Source organism: Centropristis striata, chromosome 18 (genome assembly GCF_030273125.1).
Source record: "Centropristis striata isolate RG_2023a ecotype Rhode Island chromosome 18, C.striata_1.0, whole genome shotgun sequence".
NCBI lineage: Eukaryota > Metazoa > Chordata > Actinopteri > Perciformes > Serranidae > Centropristis > Centropristis striata.
Window position 1 is genome coordinate 4,940,280 of NC_081534.1, and position 26,426 is coordinate 4,966,705.

At 40.7% G+C, this 26,426-nt stretch overlaps 2 protein-coding genes across 6 annotated transcripts in view; both read left to right on the plus strand.

Moving 5' to 3' along the window:
- The first annotated feature begins 223 nt into the window (after positions 1 to 223).
- On the plus strand, positions 224 to 23,538 carry magl (MAX dimerization protein MGA-like). 5 transcript variants are annotated; one of them, XM_059356347.1, is made up of 22 exons: positions 224 to 336; positions 3,711 to 4,894; positions 7,203 to 7,653; positions 7,857 to 7,953; positions 8,105 to 8,218; positions 8,330 to 8,455; positions 11,175 to 11,288; positions 11,465 to 11,831; positions 13,040 to 13,232; positions 14,005 to 14,242; positions 14,383 to 14,561; positions 14,746 to 14,965; positions 15,154 to 15,383; positions 16,128 to 16,370; positions 16,509 to 16,770; positions 17,165 to 17,799; positions 18,331 to 18,428; positions 18,548 to 18,578; positions 18,695 to 18,856; positions 20,223 to 20,334; positions 20,682 to 21,278; positions 21,831 to 23,538. In XM_059356347.1, exons 2-22 carry the CDS (start codon positions 3,741 to 3,743, stop codon positions 22,706 to 22,708), a joined length of 6,501 nt encoding a protein of 2,166 aa, XP_059212330.1. In that variant the 5' UTR covers positions 224 to 336; positions 3,711 to 3,740; the 3' UTR covers positions 22,709 to 23,538. The 5 variants fall into 5 exon arrangements, with proteins under 5 accessions (XP_059212330.1, XP_059212334.1, XP_059212331.1 ...); XM_059356351.1 differs by having other exon boundaries at positions 15,157 to 15,383; XM_059356348.1 differs by lacking the exon at positions 224 to 336 and adding an exon at positions 532 to 743.
- Positions 23,539 to 25,017: 1,479 nt separating this feature from the next.
- Positions 25,018 to 26,426, plus strand: part of LOC131991059 (mitogen-activated protein kinase-binding protein 1-like) — a 31,654-nt gene continuing 30,245 nt past the window's right edge. Inside the window, exon 1 of the mRNA XM_059356352.1 lies at positions 25,018 to 25,119. Within this exon, the coding sequence (XP_059212335.1) occupies positions 25,018 to 25,119 (102 nt within the window). The remainder of the gene's footprint in view (positions 25,120 to 26,426) is intronic.

A 26,426-nucleotide genomic window follows, 5' to 3' on the forward strand; every position in this document is an offset into this window, starting at 1 on the left:
GAAATTGCATTTAATGTTCCATGCAACAAAATAACTTTTTTAATTTTTATTGTCGGGGTTGTGTTTAGGTCAGGACACCGACACCATGATGAGACCAGTGGCCGGTAAAGTCCTGCGGTGGGAGCTTGCGCATTGGCTGCTGGAGCCCGACCGCCATGGTGAACGTGTTACGTCACAGCCCGAGAGCACGGATGTGTGTGTATGTGTGTGTGTGAGCGAGAGGAGCAGCGAGGACAGTGTGTGTGTGTGTGTGTGTGTGTGAGGGGGTGAGAATGGAAATGTGACCGAAAAGGTAGAAGAAGTGAAGGAAATACAAAGGGAGGAAGATAAAGTCAGGTATGTGCTCCCAGCTCAGGAATTACACACTAAACGTTTTCCGTGCAAACTTGCTGAGAGTTGTCCTTATTACCGGCGCGGACTGACTCGAGGTGGGAGCACGCGAGAGAAAAAAAAAACCCTCCGGGATGGTGGACGGACTCCCGCTCCTCGGCCCGGGAATCACGCGCCATTGAAGGGGTGATACCGTGCATGCGCTTTGGCTCCACTGTGTGCACGCTCGGGTCGGTCGATGCGAGCACAGTGGCGTGGCTCTCGGCCTCCATTTGCCAGTTTGTGTTTATGTTCGAGGGATTCACCGAGGCCGTTTCAGCGGCGACGACGACGTGCAACAGTTGGAGTTTCACCGTGAACGTTATCAATATGTCGCCACTGTAAGACACGAGGCATTGAGCCGGAGATGAAAGGTGAGGCGTTGGTGAAACCTGCAACTTTTCCAACTTGGTGAGTGGTGGCGGGCGGCCTGCCTCGCTGCGGTGTGTGAGGAAGAAAGGGCTGTTGGCAAACAACTTAAATGCTCAGCGTGCTTTCTTATCTTTTGGAGGAAAAATGGTGACTCGGAGAACGGTTTTTTCAGAGTTTGAGTGGTAAGCATGCCGGTAAATAATGTTTTTTATAGACTAATTCGGCCGGTTAACACCTTTGGAGTACAGCATCTGTGTGGTGGTGTGATTAGTAAATTGAGCCAGTAGAGAAGGACAGCAGGACAACAACACAACAGGCAGCGGTAGTCTCCTGTCCTCTGTCGTCGACGGTGATTATCTCGTTGGAGCTTCAATGGTAGAAACGTTTAACCAAGTGTCCGTTTTCAGTCTTACTCCTACTTCACAACAGGCCTGTGTGTTATCAGGCAGCCTATTGGTCAGTCACACCGGAGGGGTCTCTCACTCACAGCACACCTCACCGAGACAAAGTCCACTTTTCTCGCACTGCGAAGATAAATTCTATATTTAACTTTTAAAAAAAAAATCACTCAGACATTTGTGACTTCGTTGTGTATATTGTCAGTCACGTGGTGGCATTTAAGGAATGCAAGTCAGAGATATGAGGACATACTTGTTTTGACGTTCTGTTATTTTTCTTTTATTCATTCATTTAACCTGATGTCTCAGTATTTTGTGTTTTTGAGCTCTGGGCTAGATTACATTTAACATGTTGTGTATTTTACTCTGTAGTCTGTTTTCCAAATAAGGGTGTGTAAAGTCATCACAACAAATTATGGATTTTTGTCAAGTGATACAGATGATAGATAAGTACTTGCTTCTCATTGTTTATACAGACAAGACAACTGATAATTTCACATTTTTGTGTTTCTAAAAATAAGTTTATGACTTCTAGTTTGTGTAACTGAAGGTAGGGCTTATATCTAATATTCAATCCCGATACAGATCATTTCTATATGAAATGACCACATAGAAAAGCCTATTTTTGTATAGTCCTTATTCTATGGAAGCAAATCAGCAGCTTGCTCCCACATGAAGGGATAAGAATGTAATGTGTCATCCAAATGATGCAAATATTCCCATAATGCAGTTTGGCTGCAATTTTCCAACATTGCAATGGAAACAATAAAGATGTGTGTATGTGTGTGTATGTATATATATATATATATATATATATATATACATTTTTATATCGTTTTGAAAATATATAGATAGATAGTATATAATAAATTATATTCATCACAATCTGATAATCTGTAACTCTTGACTTAACCAAACCAAAAATGTAATACTTGCTGACCTCCTACTGCCACCCTTTGTATGGGAGTGTGCAGATGCTGTGCTTGTTAAGTCAATATAATTAGACTGGAACTTTCCTGTTCATTTTTGATTTTCAAGGGGCTTTATCAACAAGCGCAGACCAAAATGCCTTTGAATTAACTGACAAGCAGCACTGACACATGTAAGTTGGGAAAACATGGTGGCCTGCTCATAAACTTTTAAATATTACAACAGAATAGTCACCAAAATGTGTTCCTAAAACATTTAAGGTGAGAAATAGGCGATGCAGTCACAGAATCTTGGTTATTCTCTCAAACCCTTATATGAGAGTTGTCAACAGTTGTGATTGTAAAACATGATCTCATGACTGGTTTCCAGGCTATGGCTTTGTATTATGAGACAATCATTTATTTGTTATAATTCAATTACCAAAATAAACATAATATAATACATTTTCAATTATGGCATTATTGGCTGATAATCATCAGTATGGATATGTACCGTGCATTCCTACAACAAATCAACCTCTAACTAATTTGAAGCCACACTTACACATGTTCAGTAATAAAGCAGACTTTTAATATTGCTTGTCATGTTAGATATAGTTAAGAAATGTATATCTTACGTGTCCTTAGACAGTGAAATGAGTCACCATTAGCTCATTAAAGGACCACATATGGCCCATGCTTGTAAATAAATGATAATTTCTCCATTAGTAGCTAATTAATTTTTCAGGAGCGTACGACCTATTCTAAAATTGCTCTGGTTTGTTGCAACGGTCTGATTCTTATTGGAATTCCTATTGAACACAATGAGCTGATCTATGAATCATGAAGATCAGATATCTTGAAATTTGGTCTGGGTGCTCGATGGCTTCAGAACATTCACACAACCAGCAACATGAGAAACCAACGGATGAATGTCCTTTAATTTTGTATGATGTGAAAATAGTGCTTTGATATTGGCTATAATCATTTCATTTCTTCATTTGATTTAAAAGAAAATGTGGCTGCACCTTTATGTTAACAATAGACCATAATTATCAGCTGGCAATATATCCTTGACTTTTACCGGTTATGCATAATGTTACAACACCACTGATGCTCCAGTTAGCTGGATATTTACCAGCATATTGTAGCTGTGTGTTGTGATTTTGCCAAGGCTATGTGAAAATGATCAAATATAAATAGTACAGAAAATTACTAGAGTTGTTTCAAGCTTTTTGCAATATCCAATTCAATTCAAAAAACTTCATTTATCCCACAAGGGGCAATTCATTTTAAGCAGCAGGTTGTTGTGGTTCATATGGCCCACAACAAATAGTCAGTACATAAACATAACCGCACATTCTTAGATGTATTACCTGTTGAATTGCTCTTGTCGTTTACATTTATTGATGCATATTTTTTTATTTTTTTTATTATTTTCTACTTATGTCTTTCCTGTTAGTATTTGCTTTGCCTGAATGGCCTGTTATTGCTTTTGTTAACATTTCTCAGCAGATGGGTTGAATATGGCTCTCATTATTTTTTTCTGTCTTATGGTTTTGTATGGTTATAGCACTTAGGTTCATTTGTCTCTGAACTGTATATTGAGCCTATGAACATAGCTGTGCTGCATAGTTAACATCATTGTATCATTTTCTGTCAGGTATCAAATGAAGTGTGACCGCCATTAAGGATGCCTGCCACAGACTCTGAATTCACATCAATGGAGGACTCTCATACGTTGGAGGATGAGGAGGGGAGCTCCGCTAACGTCCCCTCCTCTGTCCCTGCTCCTACCGTCCCTCCAACTCCTCTCGATCCAACCACTACGGGACCTAATTTCCCCAATGAGACAATGATGGAGAAAAAAGCCGTCTCTATGGCAAGTAACGATTGTAGCTCGGCTCTCTCTTCACCTGCTGAAGCTAGCCCTGCCAAACCTGCTGCAACATCACCCACTACCCTCGAAGGGAGTTTTGAAACAAGCCCAGCTACCTCACGTATCGCATCAGCATCAGACTCTCTAAAAAGCACAGGGACAAGTCTTGTGGACATATCAGAATCACCACTATCGTTGCCATCTATCACGTTTGGCAGTTCAGACCCGGGACAAGACTTTCCTGCTGTGCTGACCTTCAAAGGTGTCAGTGTCACTCTGGAGAATAACAGTGTGTGGAAGAAGTTCAACAGCTGTGGAACCGAGATGATTCTCACCAAACAGGGGCGCCGCATGTTCCCGTACTGTCGCTATCGCCTGGCTGGCCTAGATCCTGAGCGGCAGTACAGTCTGGTCCTTTCCATTGTTCCATCGGACCAGTACAGGTACCGCTGGAGCTCATCCAAATGGGAGGTCAGTGCACTGGCAGAGCACCAGGGCCAGGGTCTGATCCGGGCGTTTCCCCACCATTACTCACCATGTAAAGGCTCCGACTGGATGAGTTTCTTGGTGTCTTTCTATAAACTCAAACTGACCAATTATTCCCAAGACCAGGCAGGGCATATGGTCCTCCACTCTATGCATCGCTACATTCCTCGGTTACATGTGATACCTGTCCCGGATGGGGACGTAGCCACACCTGACCAGCCTGTGGTAATGGGACCAGAGTGCATGACCTTTACTTTTCCACAAACCGAATTCATGGCGGTGACGACTTATCAGAACTTTCGGATAACCCAGCTAAAAATTAATCATAATCCATTTGCCAAAGGCTTCAGGGAGGACGGCAACAACCCTCGCTTGCAGCGGCTCACACCTGTGGCTCAACCTGTGGAGACAACAGACACCCAGCCTTCTGTTTTACAACCTGCTGAACTTGAAGAAAACGCGGAGGAGGTTGTGGATCTGAGGTACGTTTGTAATAGTTTTTATGTATTTGTTCTGTATGCAACTCATCAATATGTGCTAATTGGCCGCTTTGTTAGGTGCGCCTGTAAAATGTAAAGTAATCCAATACCTCTACCTTTAAATTTCTAATGTCCAGGTTTTTATAGTTCAGTTAAATTCATTTTTCAATTTTATGAAACAAGTACAACAATTAGCACACCCTAATGACACAGTACATACACAGGGAAAAGGGCAACGTAAAACAACAACACATAGTCTCATCTTTCACATAGTTCAGGTCCAGTCACAGTTTGCTGTGTCATCCTGGCCCGAATGAGTGTGTCTAACACCAGTATTCCAGCCTGAAAAAAGTCCTTTTGACAAAAGAGCGACAGTCAATACAATAAGTGGTTTTCAAATGTTCAGAAATGACTGTTCCTTACTTTTAAGCACAGAGGTGATCTTCTCATTTGGTAATACATTAAAGATATCTTTATACCACAAAGTAAAAATAGTAGGGGTTTCCCTGATCCATTTCAACAAAGTAAATTTTCTTGCCAAAAGCAATATTTGATCCATTAATTCCTGGAAAGGGGAAGTGACATCTTTGATATTCTTGATTGGGTAGACCAGCAGCAGTAAAAAGCCCAGAGAGATGATAAGCAATGATCCATTTTGTTTTAAATAGGGCATGTTGTATGTAATCTGTGGAGAATATGCATTGAGTTTCCCTCAGCCTGCTGCAGCTAAAGACTGTGTTGATACAGTCAACAGCTTCTTGCCAGCCGTCTGCTAGAGATGTTTCTAATGTTTTTAGAGCGGCAATGAATAGTTTTCTGAATGTTTATTCAATGAACAGACAACCAACCGCCAAATTTGTTTGATAATTGATCATTTAAGTATTTTTTTATGCAAAACATGGCAGAAAGCACTGTTCAGATATGGAAATGTACTGCAGTATATTTTCCCAGAAACTATTACGATAAACATTAGTATCGTTGATGTCGTTTGAGACCATTTTATGCCACTCATATCATGATATAAGAGCATAATAATCCCAGTACATCCTTTTCAACAGTAATTCATTTTTAAATCTCAAGAATATTTAACATTGGAATTGAATTGTAGAAAAGAAATATTAAAATATGCTAGATAAATAAAACATAGATATAACACTCAGGCTCTGTTAAAAAGTGCACAGAGATAAATATTTTTTAATTATATTATTTTATATTATAAATAACGAATAAACAGCTGGAATTGCTGCTGGAAATATAGGTTTTTTTTCGGCAATTTGTACTGCCTGTCAAACATTTGCAGCATTACTTCAAACACGACACGAAAAGTCTGCGTTACAACCACAACGCGTCCATTTTAAGAGTGGCGTGGCTCGATTTAAAAGACAACTATCTTGTCTATTTTATATATTGATTAATAAGTCGATATTGTAATTATCATGACAGGCCTCACTCAGAACTGTGGTACCACGCAGACCTTCATCAAAATTGAATAGAGAACAATTGGAGGACCTCTGCTTAACAACATCACAAACCACAACCTCAACATTTGCCAGCTATTTGAATTGACACCTGTTTTGCATTCTCAAACAGAATTAAAGATTATACAACCATAATACAGTGAGTTTCTTTTTCTTTTAGAAGTAGTCAGCAGAATTAACTCAATTAATTTGTTGCATTCCAGGCCAGTTAAATAAAATAAATAAAAATAAGTGAAATGAAGAAAGGCTAGTTAATCCTTTATTCGCAGCACAGCTTCATTGCAGAGAGTGCTCTGGAGCTGCTCTTTGGCACAACTTGCAGTTCTCATCAAGTTCGCCACCTTTTCCACAACGAGGCAGCTTCTCAACGCTTTTTTAATCCTCTTCTTGATCAAGAATTGATGCTCTGCATTTACACTGGACACAGGAATTGTGCGAGTCTTTCCCAACTGACATTTTGACTGTTGATAATTTCATCTTCTGGACAACTACATATGATAGTTGCCAGCATAAAATGTACATACAACATATTGTACATCCTCTGTAGTTTTCTCACTCTAAATATCCTGGAGGTCTTTGGGCCCAAATGGTTCTATGCTGTCCTGGTTCAGATGCAGGATGTTGGGAATAGCATTTGTTATGCAACAGCACGTACATAGACATATGCTGGGAAAGAGTTAATTCATCACCTAAACTGCTGGAATTACCCTATCATAATACTATGGCCTCATGCCATGCCGTCACAAGTGCATATATTTTTATAATGGCATCATCATTATCACTTTTTATTTGTTTAGTGTCCATAAACAGCACTCCCTTTTACTGTCTTACAGCACGAAGAATCTCACTGTCCCTGCTCCTCCCTCAAAGGAGCAAGAGACCCGAGTGGTCCTGAAGCCCATAATGTCTTCCTCTAAGGATGAACCATATGTCCCCTGTATAAGAGGCAAGCATGCCCTTGGTGAGCTTGTCCTCGTCCAAAAACCTGCACCTGTGGAGCCCAATGAAGAAACCCATGATGTCAGTAAAACCCCTGAGGTGAGGCGAGGCTTCACAATAAAACCTAAAACTCCCACTTTCTCAAAATCTACCCCGGGTTCATCACCTGGGTACCGCAAGAAGAAGAGGAGGAGGATCAACAAACACTGGGCGAATTCGCGGGGAAGACAGTGGAAGGCTGAGGCTGCCTCCCCCTTGGAAGTCCACTGCCCATCATTGACTGTCGCTATGCAACCAGAGCTGGATGATGTTGAAGGCCTGCTGTTTGTTTCATTTACCTCAAAGGTAACACACTATATATTACTGCAGAGAATGCTCTGCATATCTGCGTGTCTCAAAGGATGTATTTTCTATTTAGTTGAGATGTGGATGCGGATGTCTCTGCATTCATTAGCTGGGGTTTGTTGTTGCTTACCTGAAGGATTTTTGCTGCATAGAAGTACTTTCTCTGTGCGGAGTTTAAGCTTTACTTTTCTTCTGTGTGACAGGAAGCTCTTGATGTTCATGTCAGGGACAATCCAGCCACTAAGACAGCATCAGCATCTCCTGTTTCCCTAACAACACCAATGCAGTTTGACATAAAAGGTAAGCAATATAAAGGTCAATGGTTATGCGTATCTTATGTGTTACAAAAAATCTCCATTGACCCCTTGTCCCCTCTTTCGACTTTATTTAACTAAGAAAAAATGAAATCTCATGTGAACGATCTTTGGAAAACATTTCTGTGGCATTTCAGTGGAGGTGATTCAAGAGACTGATGATGAGAAGATAGCACGCTTGGAGGCTCTCCTGCTGCAGGACCTCAGGCTTCTCAAACACAGACAGGTCATCCATCCTGTGCTGCAGGAGGGTGAGTTTGTTCGGCCACACACAAAATTCCCAGTGATTGAGTAGGTTACACATCGTAATAATAAACTGTGGATTTTTGTCTCTTGTTGACTCCTTATTGTCTGCTTTCTAGTGGGCTTGAAGTTGAGCTCCCTTGAACTAACAAAGTCCATCGACATGCAGTATCTTGGGGTTCATCTGCCTATACCTCCCCCGAACCTCCCCGAACACGACACAGCCACGGCCCTGTCTCCTGGTGGTAAGTTGACACTTGGCATGCTTATAGAGGTTATTGTGGGACGTTTAGTTATTTCTGTTTTGGCACAAAAATGTGATCTTTTCAGTTTAGTCCTGAGCTTAATGATTTCTCCGTGATGCATATACAGTATTTATAGTTTTGACAGTGTTGCCACAATAAGAAAATGAGCAAAAAGGCTTAATATGTTATAACTTGGAATTAATTGTCTCAGAGGGTCTGGCCTAAGGGCTGTTGAGGGGAAGAATTTTCCCATGCCATGTGCAGATATGTGGCGAAAGTGTAGATCTGCATATGGTGTCCCAGTCAGTTACAACAGAGAGAGAGAGCCGTGTATGAGACAAGGACAGCGTGTCGCTTTACTCCAGCGCTGTATGGAATGTGAGTGAAATCACATGCAACATGCAAATAAACACTGGACCGCATCCCCCTGATGTGCTGACCATCAGGAGAAGGCAGCCAAACTCCTTATCCCGCTGCTTTTAAGCAGCATTTATATTCAGTGATTCAATCTTCTGTTAAATGCCCCCTTTGTTTACCCACTGTTGTGGCTACTAGGTTCATGCTGATCAAATACACTTGTTTGGCCGGTGGCAGGTGCTTATCTTCAACCATGGGGCCGGAGAAATTACACTCATAACGCCTTTTTTTAATACATACACATTGCAGTGTGAAAAAAGGAGGGCCTAGCCCCCATGAAAAAAAAGAAAAAACATGAAGTGGTTGTGGTGGTTGCTTGCCATCTCGTGTGGTTGGCTTGTTGATAGTGCAGTTATTGCAAGAATGTGGTTATCGCGACAGCCCGAATCTGGCTATCTGGGGAGATGTGAGTAAATTGTAAGAGAAGCAGACTTAACTCTTAATTTTAGGTGCGTTTCCACTACAGTCGAATACCCGGGATGAGGCGGGTCTCCCTCGCTGAAACGCCCCTAATTTGAATGTGAGCTGCCCCTAGCGCCCGTTTGACTGGCCGTTTTTTGGCCCTGTTGAAGAGCCGGGCCATATTCTCCCCTGAAAAAAACCTGGTTGCTGATTGGATAGAACGCTAAACGGGATGTCACGTGATAAGCGGGATGTCACGTAGCACTGGACAGCACAACAACATGTGCCATTTTTAAAAGCCGGCAAAGAAACGAGTAATCACAACAATAATTAGTCCATAATCATCGCCGCCATGTGCATGAACACAGCGACAAGAATCACAGCAAGCTCTGCTCCTTCCATCTCACAGTCTCCTTCCTTATTGTTTATGTATGGTGTGTCTCCCGTCGCGTATGTGACGTCACGGTCGAAAGTGTCACTAGGCGATAACGCGGCGATCGAAAATCATACGTCACCTCCAGAGTCTCATAAATCCCTCTGGGGCCTTTTTGTAATGGAGACATGCTGAGTGAGTGGACATTTGAGAGGGCGTGGCCTGAAGCTTTCCCAGCAGCCACTTTTTACCCTAATGGAAACGCGCCTTTTGGGTTGGAGAGCTACCTAGTGGTTGCACCCCGGTGTGCAGGACTTCAATCAGAAGCTGATCTCCATGCAAGGGGGAAGAAGCAAAACAATGATTTGTGCAAAGTGCACTTCGTCTGCAGGTCTTTTAAAAAGCATTTTAGGTGTTTCGTAGTGCGTTGTTTATGTGTTTCAACTGGGCTTATGTGTGTTGTTTTTTTAATTTAGTTTAACAGTTGTAATGGAGTAGGAACTAGCAGTGTGATACTCCATGTAAACCATCGCAAGTTAAATGTTTTACCATATTTTCAAGCTGTCATGTTTGTTCAATACATGAAATGTTACTGTTGTGAACAGATAACAGTCTTACCTACAGCGCTGATCAGCAGTGATAGGAGCCAATGCTGTATCCATAGATACATAAGGGGAAAGTGATAAGGGCTCAATGTAATTACACCCTATATTACAGCAGTGAGATGTGATTTCAAGAATGGTTAAACATATTAACATATTTATATAAGTCAAGTATTGCTCTTTTTCCCTCACATAAGAATTATCTCCCTCCCTCTAAATTTAGACAGCACATTTCCAAGGTAGCCTAATGTATTTAGTAGGATAAATTACAAAAGACTGAGTGATAATTAGCTCTTCCTGCAAACCTCATCTGTAGTTTGTCAGTCAGGTCAAATTAAAGCCTTGTATGATCTCGATGTGCAGGAAACGAGGCATGGTCTTAATGGTTTTGAAAATGTATCATTGTGTTTTAAACACATAGCCAGACATTAACAGCAAACGTTTCTAGAAAACGTCTTTGTTTTATGTTTTTCATATATGATGGAAATAAAGTAACGACGATCAATGGTCTATAGGTATAAAGCAGAAAGACCTCCAATTTAAGTAGTCTCCTCCTTATGGTCGTACTGTAAAGCATTCTGGGTATTCACTGTGATGTTAACAACATGTGACTTATCAGACAGTGTTCTCCAGGGAAACTACGCATGTAGATTGTACTCATCATGGTGTCCATGTCCAGAGCTGTAATGACATTGCTTCCCTCGTTCTATAGTACCCTCTTTCTGCATTTTTGAATAGCTTTTACAGTCCTACTATGAATCAACATACTGTTTAATTGAATAAATCTGGTTTTCTCTTCAACAAAGTAGCAATGAAAAAATACATTTTGGCACTCAAACCATAAATACTTAAATATAGAGAAGCCTGTCATACAACTGCGCTACATTCTTTAACTGCCGGCTAATTCAGTTTGTTTCCCTCACAGATGAGGGATTCTCATTCATCTCCCGGACAGGAAAGACAAGTGACATCACAAAAATAAAGGGATGGAAAAACAAGTTCCTAAGAAGCAAAGAAACGTCTCATTCTAACAGCGATGGTAAGGTTTGCTCATCTTGTTGTAGCTGCAGTGTCCCTTTTATCATGCAATGGGATTAGTATAGTCATTCTAATTACCAAAAGATTAACTGTGCTGAAACCAACCAAATGTACTTGTGTCTGATTCATTATTCCTCGTGGATAAATGAAAGTCTCTTCATTCTTCCTCTCTTAAAGGATCACAAAAGAACCTATCTGCCTTCTGCAGCAACATGTTGGATGAGTACTTGGAAAGCGAAGCCCAGAATATCAGTGAGCGTGCTGCCGCCTTCTCTACAAACTCTGAGGGCTCGGTGGCCTATCAGCTGCCTGTTAAAAGCTCCAGCTACGTAAAGACCTTGGACAGCGCACTCAAGCATCGAAAAGCTGCTTCCAAAAGTCCTGTGAGGTCCAACAGACCCTGTCCCCTTTCCCACAAACCGCTCCTCTACTCTGCCCTGACATCACCTGCTCCTCCTCTGGCCAGCCCCGAGGTCCCTGTTCAAGCAGGAGCTGAGTCCATACAGCAGTCTGCATCTTCAAATACACAGTCAGGAGCACACAGGTGACGATGTGTTTGTCATTTGTCTTCATTTTTAGGGTGTCGACATTTTTTGGACACATTTCTCAACATTTAGTCATATTTTTTTCGGTTCAATTTTGCTTGTTTTTATGTAATATGTGTATTGGGCTGCAACACATAGTTTATGGTTATTTTCATTATCGATTAATATTATGAGTAGTCTCTCAATGAACTTTGTATGAAACATCAGAAAAAGATTCCATCATAAGGTCCTGAAGTGACATTTTCAAGCCCAAAGGATTATGTTCACATTGCTTTTTTTGTCTCTCCACCAGTGAAGAGATTTTCAGTTTACCATGATACAAGACAAGAAAAGCATCAGATATTCCCTTTGTGTATCATCAAATGGTGTTTTTGCCTGAAACTTGGTCGGCAACTAGTTGTTTAAGCTTCAGATTGTTTTTTCAGTGAACCCATCAATCTTTAAAATGTGTTTTCTTGAATAAATCAACCACCATGTTGTTAAAATGTTACATGTTTTTGGCTGATGGCATGAATATGCAATAGCTAGGGAAGTACATTTTACACATCAGGTTTCTATGATAAGTCTCCACTTGTCCTTTGATCTTGTATTGCCCATTTACAGTTTCACAGCTGCTTCTAGCTGTGTCTATTTATAAAAATGCTGGTTTCACTGGAGATATTCATTTATTTCCTAACTTCCAGCTGTCTTATTCTAGGAAAATGGTTAGCCTTGAGCTAATGAGCTTGAGCTTACTTTGGCAACTTGCATCATTATTTCATATGGTTTGCAGAATAATGTAAATATGTATAGTATGATACACATTGTCACTTATTACAATACTCCATTCTGATCAATTATGGCATTCAGAAGAGCAGACTGCTGCTGTGACCACCTATTCCATCAGGCTGAACTGTCCCCAGTAAAGAAAAGAGAAGGGGAATAGTATAACCAGGCACAACGAGAGAGCTTAAAAGCTGGATGACAGAAAAATCGACCGAACTGAAGAAGACAGACGTGAAGTAAACACTAATTGGAACACAGTATGGGCTGTGGCAGTGTTTAAAGACTGGTCATTAAACCCTGCTTCGCATCAGGGTCCTGCATCACCCTGCCGAAGTTAATGTTGCAATAGTTTGGCCTGTTCGCTATACATTATGCTTACTGACGTACTTGTTTGCTCTGAATGTTAACAAATATTAATGCGTTCACTTCATCCTGTCTACAGATTTAACCACTCAGGGAGCCAGAGACCAGCAGTGAGCTGTGGGCAGAGCCAAGTGACACACAGATCGGGTTTCACTAAGGTCCAGCTCAAACTGTTGCAGATGGAGTTTGGAGCGCTGAGCCAGGGCCTGAGCAGAACACAGCTGACTCCAGACAGGCTGTCAGTGGCTCTGTCTGTAATGCTGACAAAACAGGTAGGCAACATTCTGATGCATACTCATGCAGGGTTTGTGCACAGTGTCACAAAGTGTTTTCATATTAAACTTTAAAATCAACTCTTGCTTTTAATTTTACATTTAAATTGGTAAATAAGAGAAATGTTGGCGAGGATTTGGCTCTTTCAAAATGTAGATCACTGTCACATCTTTTGGAAATGTCAAAGAATAACTGTATTCTGGGAAATGGCATGTAGGGTGTTACAGCAAATATTAGGGTATGGAGTGCCTAAGACTTGTTTAGTGCTTTATTTATGTAAATTCACAGATTGATAGTGGCAGGCAAGAAAGCCATCACTAGGAACTGGGGAAAGGAAACACCACCAAAGAAAGAACAATGGATAACAATTGTGGAAGAAATCTTTTTAATGGACAAATTGACACATATATTGAGGCTACAGGAAGCACAACTGGACAGGAAATGGGAAAAATGGACCCTGTACAGGGTCCATTTTTCCTCTAAAACTCTTTTCTTTTCTTTTCTCTTTTCTTTTCACTTTTCTCTAAACGCTGATACTGGACTGAATAATAATTGAAAGATATACCATTCTGCAAGATTGTAAGGATAGTGTGCACCTCCCAGGCAGATTTGTGTTGAGTTTGCTTGTATTTGCTTTAATTGTTGCAAAACTTTGTTTATAAAAACTTACGTGACAAAAAAAATAATTGGTGATTAAGAGGAATTAATATTACACATTTGACACATGAAGAAAAGAACTGATTCTGATTAATCTTCTTTCCTTTTATTCAGATGCTGCCCAGTCAGGTGTTTAAAACATGCAAGAATCCGAGGCATGAAGCTGAAATACCTGATTGTGGTCAGGAGTTCTGCACCCTGGGCTGCGTCTGTTCCAGTCTTGAGCATCTGAACAGGGGTCCCCTCCACTGCCGGCGGCCTGACTGCATGTTTGGCTGTACCTGCTTCAAACGCAAGATCACCAAGCAGCTGAGCGCAGGGGAGAGTGAACTTCCGATTCAACCTGTTTACTGTAAGATCAAGTTATTTTGTCTTCACTGTTTGACATTTTTATTTCAGGACTCTCATACGTACTGTAGAGATGGTGAAATAATTTAGTCACAAAGCTCACTAGCTCACAATTGTTAATGAGTCGGTTTTATCCCTCCCCAGCTATGAGTACTATGGAACACATGGTCCAACCAGGCCCAGGCTCCCATGCTAAAAAACTGTGGAACCACAACATTGATGATGAAGATCCAGAGCCAGTCTTCACCCCAAAAAGTTCTCCACCGTGTTTGGCCCCTGTAAAGAGCGTGAAACGCAGCAGTGTAACTCGTCCTACATATCCGGTAAAATAACATTTATCTCTTATTGGATTTAATACACCTGCTTGTACTAAAATATTTTGCTAATTATTTGCTCTTATTGTATTGGAACAGTAAGTTTATTAAATGTCAATATCTGTTATACATGTATATGTTTGTATACCTTTTGTCACTTTATTTCAAACTGAATTCTAAATCATGATTGCAGATACGAGAGGAGGATAAGGATCCAGTGTATAAATACTTGGAGAGCATGATGACATGCGCGCGTGTAAGAGAGTTCAACAGCAAGCCTCCTCCTGAACTCACCATCGAGCCCAAAATCCTTGATCCTTCTACACTAAACACCACTGAAAAAACACAGAAGACAACCACTGATAACCAGCCGAACAACTACGACAGAACTACACTGAGTGTCGAAGGAGCCGGTGAGGAATCAAAGATAAAATATAGTTCTGTTTGTGCTGTTAAGTTATCACCAGCTACTGAAATCCTTTTTTAAACGTTTTATTCGTACTTGTCTTTTTTGCTTCACTTCACCTGGATGACATGCCCCATTGTGTGTTATTAAATATATTTGTTGCTATACACAACCATAATGTGTTATGTCCCACAGCAGAAAAGGCTTCTCAGAAGATCACACCCGATGAAATGAATGCGAAAAAGCAAATCGAGATCCAGTCGGCGTGCCAGTGGGACAAGGACAGCAACACGGTCTTGGAAGCTTTATGTCGGCGCATGAAACAGAATAAGCTGTCTCAACCCTTCTGGGTCGGACCTTACAGCATCCGGCCCATCACTAAGATCTTCATGAGGAAGCCCAGCGGCTCCGTCCTCACCTACAGGGTGAGTCTCTGAGGAGTCATGAATCTGTGTGTGAATAAAACAACATGGTCTCAGGAATCCGTGAAATAGCCACGGATTTCGCTTCACTCAAAATCCGTGGAATAGCCACGGAATCGCTCACATTTCCGTGAAACTGACACAGATTTCGCTACAATGCAAGTTAATGACAGTCATATCCCGTGGCTATTCCAACATACAAAGTGATTATGTACATTCACTGAGTGAATATTTAGAAAATAAAACATATATTTCTCGCTAGAAATGTGATCAAAATCCATTTTTATGCAGAAAATAAGTCAAAATATTGATTTTTCACTAAAAATGAGAGAACTGTCCGCCATGTTTTTTGTTCTGACCGCTGGGACCTTGAAAGTCACGTGACTTGGAACAAACCAATAGCCACGGGATATGACTGTCATTAACTTGCATTGTAGCGAAATCCGTGTCAGTTTCACGGAAATGTGAGCGATTCCGTGGCTATTCCACGGATTTCTGTGAGACCAGGTTGGAATAAAAACATGTCGTTTCCAGAAAATACTGTGTAGTCAGCATTGTCCTTGCCTCCTGAATATTTTTAACTCCAATTTACTGACTGATGTCATTGCCTTGGGTTGTTATTCATTTATTTATTTATTTATTTGAATGTCCAGTTATAAAGTACAGCCTCAGAATATTATAAGCTCTTAATTCAAATGCAGTGTTTGAATTTGAAATAAACATCCTCCTCTACTCCACTTAATCTAGATCCACATCAGTAAACCATCAAAAGCCAGTGATAATGATGAAGATGAATATGATGACAGCGACGAGGAAAAGCCTGCTAATGAAAGCTTTGATGGCGACCTTGATGCAGAAGAGGACGACGGCCTAAATGAAGAGTCAGAGATGCGCTATGGAGTCACACCCTTTTTGAGTGGCGTGCTACCTGCAGGTAGACTGAGAGCCAGTACCAAACCTGTTGGCTGCCAAGCATCTGGACTTATACAGGTCAGGCTCCAGGAAATCCCATTTAGATGACACCAATAATATGTTTTTAATGGAAAAACTGCATTTATAATGCTTCAGGAAAGCATCATGTATTTGTATACGTATCTGCAACACATCCTTGTATTTCTTCTGTTACAGGTAAATGGTAAATCCTACAATCATGCCAGACTGTTGCTTGGGAACATGGGATCTCTACATCCAGCAAACCGCCTTGCAGCATTTGTCACAGGACGACTACATCCTCCTTGCGGCACTTCTCTTAAAAACTCTGAGAAATCCGACCCTATAAACAAAACTACTACTCCTGGTAATCTGTGCATTAAAGCTTCCGGCACAGTAGTCCCTCCAATTATAACTGCAAGGAAAACCACTGATCTGAAGGCACCGACACAACCACCAGGTAAAATCATCTCTCTGTTTCTGGAGCCCAGCACAAGCACTTAGCTTTAGACTGATAGCTTCACAAAGGAGGGAAAAGTAATCAACTGGAGAACTACTGCAGAATATTGAAGTCATCCAAGGAAATAAAGCCACCACCACCACATAAATAAGTCAGATTACAATTCTTTTCATGTCTAAACTAGGTCTATTTTCTTCTAAATATGACGATATCTGCCACCATATCGTTTATCAATTCATTTCCCTCCCTCTAAAATCAGTAGCCGCGTCAGGCTCTTAAATCCCATATCAGTTGGGCTCTATCCTTTTTCAACATGCATGCTTAATTATTTGTAACTTTAGACTAATTGGTTTTATTTTGTCCTCACCCTGCTCTCTGTATTCTTGTTTTTCAGTTCCACTATTCCAGTCAGACTCTTGGAAAAAGACATGCTTCAACTTGCTTTCACAAACCTCCTCGACCATCAACCCTTTTGTTTCGGGCCAACTCAGCTCGGTCAGCCCCTTCCAGAAAAGCTCCACGTCCTCGCCCGTCTCTCTCACTGTCTCACAATCACTGAAAGCTCCCAGCTTCTTAGGACAGAGCGGGACATACTCATTCAGGATCTGCCCTCCGGCTAACCAGGGAACCACAGGCCAGAAGCTGCCAGGAGTAACCCTGCCCGGGGGCTTCACCCTCATTCAACTCCCGAAGCCTGGAGCTGACGGAGCTGCATCAGAATCTGTGAACTCTACAAACACAGCTGGTGCGGATAAAACTCCGCCACAAAAAGATGCTTTGATAAATTTTGGCCAATTAGCAGCAGCTCAATCAGGTCCACGTTTGTTTGGTTCGGATGCCTTTACAAGACTGAAGGACCTATTCAGCAGCAGACCAGTGGAACCTGGACCCTCCTCTGAGCTGACGTGTGAAAAGAAGATGCCGTCAGATGAGAATGATGAAACCAACAACAGGCACTCGGAATCAAACTTTGATATCGGTTCAGAGGACTTGAGCTCTGACTCCTCAGACTACTGTGTAGACGAAGATGTAAGTGTGAGAAATAAGACATTTTTCAGTCGAACCATTGTTTCCCTGAAATATGGTTTTAGATATAAAATGCAAAAAAAATGTACAGTACAGGCCAAAAGTTTGGACACACCTTCTCATTCAATGCGTTTTTCTTTATTTTCATGACTATTTACATTGTAGATTCTCACTGAAGGCATCAAAACTATGAATGAACACATATGGAATTATGTACTTAACAAAAAAAGTGTGAAATAACTGAAAACATGTCTTTTATTTTAGATTCCTCAAAGTAGCCACCCTTTGCTTACTAGAATATAAGACATGTTTTCAGTTATTTCACACTTTTTTGTTAAGTACATAATTCCACATGTGTTCATTAATAGTTTTGATGAATTTACAATGTCATAGTCATGGAAATAAAGGAAACTCATTGAATGAGAAGGTGTGTCCAAACTTTTGGCCTGTACTGTACATATCTAATCCTGTGATTGATGTACTTATGGTTATTTTTACAGCTTTAAAAACTTGATGCTTCCTTTTTTTCTTCAGGATGGACTAGTGGACATTGAGACTGTGGAAGAAGCAAGACAAGGAATAGCCATCTCTAAAATGAAAGAGTGTATCAGCATGGCACAACAGGAGTCACGGTAAGACATGTGGATGTGTGTGCTTGTGAATGACAGGATATAAACTGTGTGTGAAAGTGTGCATATTTTCTGCTATTGAATACATTTTTGAAATGTGCTCCATTCTTCTCTACCTGCAGAGATTTATCAGCGAGGGAACTCAACATCAAGGTACCTTTTCAACCTCACATCATCATCATCTTCTTTCCATTAATAAGAATGTTTTTAGTACAGTATAGTGTGAGTATTACGTGTTTTTGTTATAATCTCCGCTGTCTCTGCTCTAGGAGGAAGTGGTCAATGACGAGGACTGTAAGGACAGACGGAGACGAGAGAACCACACGGTGCTAGAAAGGCAAAGACGCTCTGAGCAGCGTCACCTCTTTGACAAACTCCAGGCTGTTCTCCAGAGCGACCCCAGGGCCCCCAGGTCCACCCTCCTCTCACAGGTCAGTTTGACATGATACACATCTCAGTCATCCTCCAGATTCAATGGTTGAGTTTTCTGAACGCGGGTTAAAACCTCCTCCACTTCCCCGCTGAAAGTTTCCACTTCTCCGATGCGCTCCTGGGCTTCGTCGAGTCTCTGTGATGCCGCAGCTATTTTCCCCGCGGTCATCTCCATCTTTTGGTTGATATCTGCTCTCATTTCACCAAGCTGCTTTTTGATGTCTTCTTGAAAGTTACGCTGGAAGTCTGATAACTGCTTGGAAATGTTGTTTTCCAGCCCGGACAACGCCTCGGCCATGGAGCATTTTATGACGTTGCAGATGGAGTTCAAGGAGGCCATTCCTCCTAGCATAGCCTGGTCCTCGCAGCTAACATTAGCTTCCTCCGTGTCCATGCTGGCGTCTTCCTTCGAAAATTCTCCTTTTTTACTGCTTCTTAGTGACATACTGAGGCCCCTTTCTTTCCCCCCTTGCATTATCTGGTGCTGTAGGTACTTTTAAGTTAAATCTCCTAGTTTGTAGGGGGATTTATGGCAGTTGAGTCGGTAGCTGGGGTTTTTCACGCAGCCATCTTCAACCTCGCGGCCACCGGAGGCCCCTCCATATTCAATGGTGATTTACAAACTACACAAAAACTACAAGAAACCATAGAAAATACCATGCAATCAATGTCCCCACAAGTATCCAAATGCAAATATGATCGGTTAACAGAAAAGCATTACATCATATTTCTATCAGTAAACACAGAAATCTAATGTGAATCAACCCAAATCTTTGGCAGAAAGTGTGTGTTTGTGTAGTGCCCCCTCGCTCATAACAAGAATGTTGTAAAAACAGGTTTTCAGGGCCTTTGGATAATTACTGCTGTAACTTTATTGTGTTTGACAGTAGAAACTGCTCTATTTAATGTCCTTTAATATACACTTCAAAGTTCTTATTCATGAATTAACTCCAAAGAAGAATAAAGGAGTAATTGTTTACTGAAAATATGCTGTATTTCAAATCAATATATGCATGAAATTTTTGTATGCCTGCCCACACAATCTGTTTTATGATAGACAATTTCCCCACTAAAGTATACTAGTTGTTAAAGATTTAATGATTCTACAAATGCACGGTTCAGTTCACAACTCAATTTTTTGCCACTGTGGGTTTTTTTTTTCTTGTGGTTGAATAAGCAATTATGGGTAAAGTAAATTTACTTCACATAAATTAAGTGCTGTATTCACGACACCGCTACACAGAAGACAGAACAGAGACACAAGATCCTTGTATTTTTCAGTCTCGGCTGTTCAAGTTTGACAAGATAAATAGTTTACATCACCACGCCACATTCATTCTCTGTTCTGTGTTGATGTGTTTGCAGGCCCTTAAAGAAATCCGCAATCTGACTGAGACCTCCAAATATCTGGAGGAGAAGAAGAGGAGGCTTATTCGGCTGCAGTCTATTTATGTGAAGGAGCTTTCCCTTTTGTCTGGTATGTACAATTTAGCTTTCTGAATGTTGTTGTATTCTTTTACTTGGTCTCACTTTGTGCATATTTATATACCACTTGGAAATCTGTTATAGAGAATTTGTTGGAGCTTGTTATCCAACGCAAAGGTACTCCTGTTAAACATCCTGCACTTATGTTGACATGTTCATTTGATTGACACTAAATCTACTGTAAAGTGTCTTAAATCACGAATAATGAGCAGCATAACACAGCTGTTGCTCTGAACTGCAATTCTCTTGCTGATGTCTGGATGAACAGACTGTGTAGGCTGTATAATGTGTAACTGCCTTTTCTGACAGTTGTGTCATGTGAAATTTTTACTGTTTCAGGGAAGACCGACACGATGATTAAAACCAAGCTGAATGAGATCTGCAAGAAGCAAGAAATGAGAGAAAAGATGAAATGGAAGCCCTTCTTTTCCAGTCTCCTCCAGTCCAGAGCTGCTTTTCTGCAAGCCAATGCTCCCCAGTCCAGGTTCTGGTCCGGCTCACACATGACTCCGCCTCAGGATAACCCCATCAAATCTGCAGCCGAAAGGAAAATTCTGTCCCTGATACAGGCTCACTTACAAAGCCCTCCAGCCCAAACCAGTCCACAAACACCCACGCCTCAGTCGGTGTCCTCTCCAGCCCAGGTTAAAGTCCAGGTCACTGCCCCATCACTACAAGGCATTCAACTTCAGACTAAGCCTGAGGGCCAACCGAAGATACCGGATGTCCCAGCCCAGGCCAGTATGCCCAGTCCCCAGACAGAGGGGCCAGTTGCAGCTACGCCTCAAGTCACTGCAGCCCAGGATGAAGCCTCTCTTGTATCCTCAGCACCCAGCTCCAGCAGCAACCCTCCGGCTCTACCAGCAAAGTCCTTCTCACTTCCTCTGATTCGCTCCAAGACCGGCAGAATCATACTTCCCTCATCCCTTAAACCAAGTAAGTTTAAAGTATATGTAACATTTCTGCAGTAAAATGTCTCTGAGGGACTAGTCCTATGGTATATATATTGTTGCGTTTTGTACTAACATTATTGTAAATTAAAAGAAATAGAACAATTTTGAAAACCAGAAAAAGCATTTTAAAAAAAGTAATTTTAAACAAGGTCGCGTGTCAGAAATGTCAGGTCCTTTGCACATATATCAGCTGTTGTTTGGCAAAAGTTGTCAGAAATAGATTTTTTTATCCAGTTTCACTGAAGTGTATTAAATTTTTCTACTCCTCTTCTAATGGCCGCGTCACCTTGAAAAACCTCCGGAACAATAAACGGGCGAGGACGTGAAATGAAGGAATCCTTACGGGATAAACTTGTTGCAATCACAGCATTGTTCTGTTTTTTATTGTTTGATTGAGAGACCTGTAGTGGCAGAAGTTTCCATATTGCACATATAAGACATGCTGCTCTGGCCATGACTTAATCCCTGAGTTTTATTATGTTCATTTCTTTGTATTATGATATTCTGACATACTTTTTTCCCTTTTTTCTCACAGTTGGTCAAGGCTTCTACACACTGGTGGTTATGGAAGCAAAGCAGAAAGAAAAAGAGGATCAAATTAATAAGCAAACTTCTGGAGTGGGCTCGTTCAAGAACCAAGACAAGAGCGTTTCAGACCGTGACCACCCTTCAGATTCAGAAAGCAGTTCTACTTTGAAGGACAAAAGTGTAAAATCCCTTAACTCTAATTCAGAGCGTTCAGGTGTAACAGCGCCCCTGGCTGGGCTCGCCCTCCTTAACAAATCAATCTTTGTGCCTCCGGTGGTTGTGCGAACTGTGGAGAGCAGCCAGGTGGGGGGCACAGCAGTGGGTGTCAAGAAAACACCGTCAACTGCCCGTTTGAGTTTTACGCATATGAAACAAACTCCTAAATCCGTTGAGCCTAATCTGAACCCTGTTGTAGGCCAGCGTCGCAGAGGCAGACCTCCAAAGAACCCCATTACCCCCGTTAGTGCTGCTGCAGGCCTCAAAGTGGTGGAATACAACAAGAGTGTCATTGAAAGGAAAACCTTAATTCAGATTAAAGAGAAACAAAGTGAAAAAAGGACTTTCGAGGAGACGAAGACACAAGCTGAGGACTGCGCAGGAACGGTCAGTGATAATCCCGTGCCAGTCAAACGCGGCAGAGGAAGACCCCCGAGGAGTAAGTCGGCACAGCTGGGTAATCCTGCTGTGAGAGCAGGAAAGGACAGCCCTTTCAGACTGCCGTACCGCGATATTAAACCCAAAGAAAGTCCCGACACCTTTCAGGGAGAGACTTCCACGTCTCGTCCGTTAACCAGAGGCTCTTTAGGAAAAGACTTCCCAAGTGCCAAGAAACGCTCCTGGATAGACTTAGAAAAGGAACTGGAACCAGAGCTTGAATCTGAATAGTCCTCACTTCTTCCTGTTACTGCGACGCACACACAGTCATGTGACCTCAGTTAGTCTCACAGCTGGATGCTGCTCTTTTCTGTATGTGGTGGCACAAAACTCAGTGGATTTTTACATACTATAAAGAGAAACTTTTGTTATAAAGAATTTAAGAGAAAGCATTAATTGACCTGCTGAATGTATGAACGAAATTACTGGTAACTCCCACATTCAGTTTTTGATGTGTTTTCTAGTTTCTTTGATTCCTGTAAGAAATAGATTGAATTTATTCTAATATTGTTTTTGTTTAATCCATTAATGATCTAATGCAAAATAACACTCTACAGTAACTCCAATGCGTTAAGCCTTACAGTGTAAGTTTAATATCTGCATCCTGAAGGGGATCAGACAATACACTGCTTCACTATCTGTACATTAACTTATCTCTTCTCAAGTTTTATAAAGCGCTAGTCTGATGCATTTATCCCCTTTTGAAATTATTGTTTTCCGTTATAACTTCATGTAGCACTTTATGTTTTTGGTAGAAACCAGCCACGATGTCTGATGTCTTTGCTGTAGTTGGATGGTAGCAGTAGTGACCTGTATTCTGGGGGGGTTTGCTCAGTAATATGCATTTAAATCTAATGTGGCACAAGCAATCAAGATAAATGCTATTAGCCATACGTTGTATCTATGAAAATAACCTTTGTAAATATGACACTTTCTTTTTTAATCGCAGTTTACTTTGTGGATGATTTTTGAAACACTGGTTGTTCTGTTACTTCAGTTCAATTGAAAATGTGAAAAATCATGTGGCCTTGAAAATCAATAAAAACTACATGCATTTGTTATGGCACTCTTCACTTACTCAAACAAAGCATTTTGTATCTTATGATTTTGACACTCAATTTAACTGTAAATGGGAAAAACATTCTTCAGAATTTAACGTGTTTTGTAATACCGTTTTTAATTTGTTTCAGGGAATACAATAATGCATTTGAAATTAATCCAATCTCTGGTAATTGCTGCCCAAAATAACACACTCAATAGATTAGATTATACTGTGTAGATCCCACAATGGGGAAAATTCACTCACGCAGACCGAAGCAAAAGGTATGAATATAAAGATTTTATTTTTTTTTAAGAAATAAAAGGTCAAACACAATGAACAGGCAGAAACGTCCTTAAACATATACAATAAACACGGACAAGTAACAACTAACCAACAAGTGCTAAAACAAAGGGACCACAGTATAAATATTTTTGCACATGGTAAGTAAATTGAATGAAAAATGATAAAACAGACCAAATATAGGTCTCAAATAAAACACAAGAGTAGCCTGTTGTAGTTATGGCAACACTTCACACTGCCCTGAAAATCTTAAAAATTACAAATTTAAAGCCAGGACCCCAGTTTGAAAGCCTGTTATATATAGGATGCACAATTTTTAGCTTATTGGGTCAAAAAGGTGGTTTTAATGAGTTTCAAAGAGGGCATTTTTGTACTTATTAGTATGTTTCTACTATGGCTACACATTTTATCATAGAGTTATTATATGAGCTAAGTTTCAACTTCCAAAATAAAATTTTAAAAAACTCATACCCTTGTCAAACAGCCAAAATTATCATCAAAAATGTCCCTTTGTGAGGGTTAGCCACAAATACAAGCTCTGAATCAATCTGAACATCAAAGTGAATGAAAATAAAAAGAAAGAAAACTGAGGCTTTAACTTTAAAGGCAAATTTGCATATAAAAGAACAAATGGGCTATTATGCATATAATAGAAAAGTGTTATCGTCCAATCAGCAGCTAAACAAAGAGCTGTTTGGTAGCCAAACATCCGCCATGCAGCTTTAAGACAGCCCACGGTCTCTCCCTCTGTAATCCTATTAAATCAATTAGGTACAACAGCAACAAAAGCAATCATTGATGTAATCATGAGACCGGTGCAACTTGAGATTAATCTCCTGATGTCATACAGGCAAACAGCTGAGCCGAGCAGCGACACTTTTTTCGCCTCGTCAGTGCAAATCACAGCGCCGAAGACAAGGCGACATCAGTCCAGAAGTGGTGGGAAGCTGCAGCAGAAAGTTGATGTGAAGCGACAGAAGACAGCAGAGCAGAACAGTAAACCCACTCAAGAGATTAGCGTCCACATGTCCCGGCAGCAGGGACACTGTCCGACTTTGTAAACCTCTATAGTCGGTGTCTGCACAGTGGGAGGACCATTACAAGCTTCTCATTCACTTCTCCAGCCCTGCATGCACACTTGGCTGGTGGCCTGTCACTGTGGATGCTCAGCAGCTCTCTGAGCAGTTAATGCCACAAAATGCCAAGCGATGGCTTCACGATCCAAAGTCGTATCAGGAATTTACTGCGTTCTCCATCAGCCAAGCACAAGAAGAACAGCAAAGAGAGTCTCACCTGCAAGGTATTTGTCCACTTATACCTCTTTAAAAGCAGAACAGATTTAGTGTCAAACTAAAAAATATTGCAGTCATGTAGAGCTGTAGGCTACTCTTCTATTGGTAGAGTAGTAGATCAACATCACACATACTTTTGCAGTAATTATTGATCCAAATGTAATAAGAAAAATATAAGAAAAGTCTGCATGTAATCAACAATAAACCTGAGCAACTTTACTACACTCTAAATATCTCCTATAAAGTCTACCACCCTCTAATAAGGCATAAATAATATATATATAAATGGTTTATAAGTTGTAACTAATGGCTTTATTAATGGCCATGAATAGTTTACTAATGCTTTATAGTAGGGCTGCACAATATGAAGAAAATAAGCCATAAACTTGTTGAATGTCGCAATAATTATATTACGTGCAATCAAAAAAAAACAGTATAACTTTACAAAACACAAATGCCAGAGTGTAATAGTGTGTGTATCGTGCAAGTTCACATAACAAAGATGATAATAGAAAGAAGAAAAAAGAAAACGCTATATATTGTGCGGCCCTATTTCATAGCTTAGTTGTAAACTATCAGTGATAACAGCTTTTGGATCTTTCGTAAAAATATATATTTTTTGAGTGTCTTGAGTGTTTTGATTGTTTGGATTAACAGCTTTATTAATACTTTATTGATGGCTAATTAAGATATATCTGCATTATCATAATCACCAGCAAAATTGATTTTTCACAACCTGCCAACCCAATTTGTTCCAATGAATGGTTTTATAACTTATTTAATAGTCTAAAAAAAGTAATTAACCACTACTAAAGCCATTGGTTCCAACTTTTTTAATAAAATGGACTTTATTAGAAAGGGTGATGAGACTAACTATAAAACCTTCCCCTGTTTTTGATTGCCCGCCTGTCGTTTCATGATAAGCAGACAGAAGTATTGGCATGGAAGCTAAGCAATGCACTGCTGTGGACAGGGGCAGAAGCAAAACATGTTTTGAAAAAAGGCCCACTAAAAAAAAGTTAATATCAGTTCAAAGCCACCAGACTGCATTGACAAAAAAACATTTATTTTACTTCCCATAAGATGTGTTTCTGGTCTACCACTGCCTCGCTAGTTTGTTTGTTTCTGTTACTGTATGAAATCTAAACTAACTCTTTAAAAACACCAAAGTCACACAATAATGTAAACAAACTAACCCGATCCATGCAGCGGTAAACCAGTAACTCCCACATCCTGCAAGGTAAAATTGCAGTTTTTGACACTGGAGACTGGTGGCTTTGATTAGAGCATACATAACAGCTTCAGTTCCCCCTCG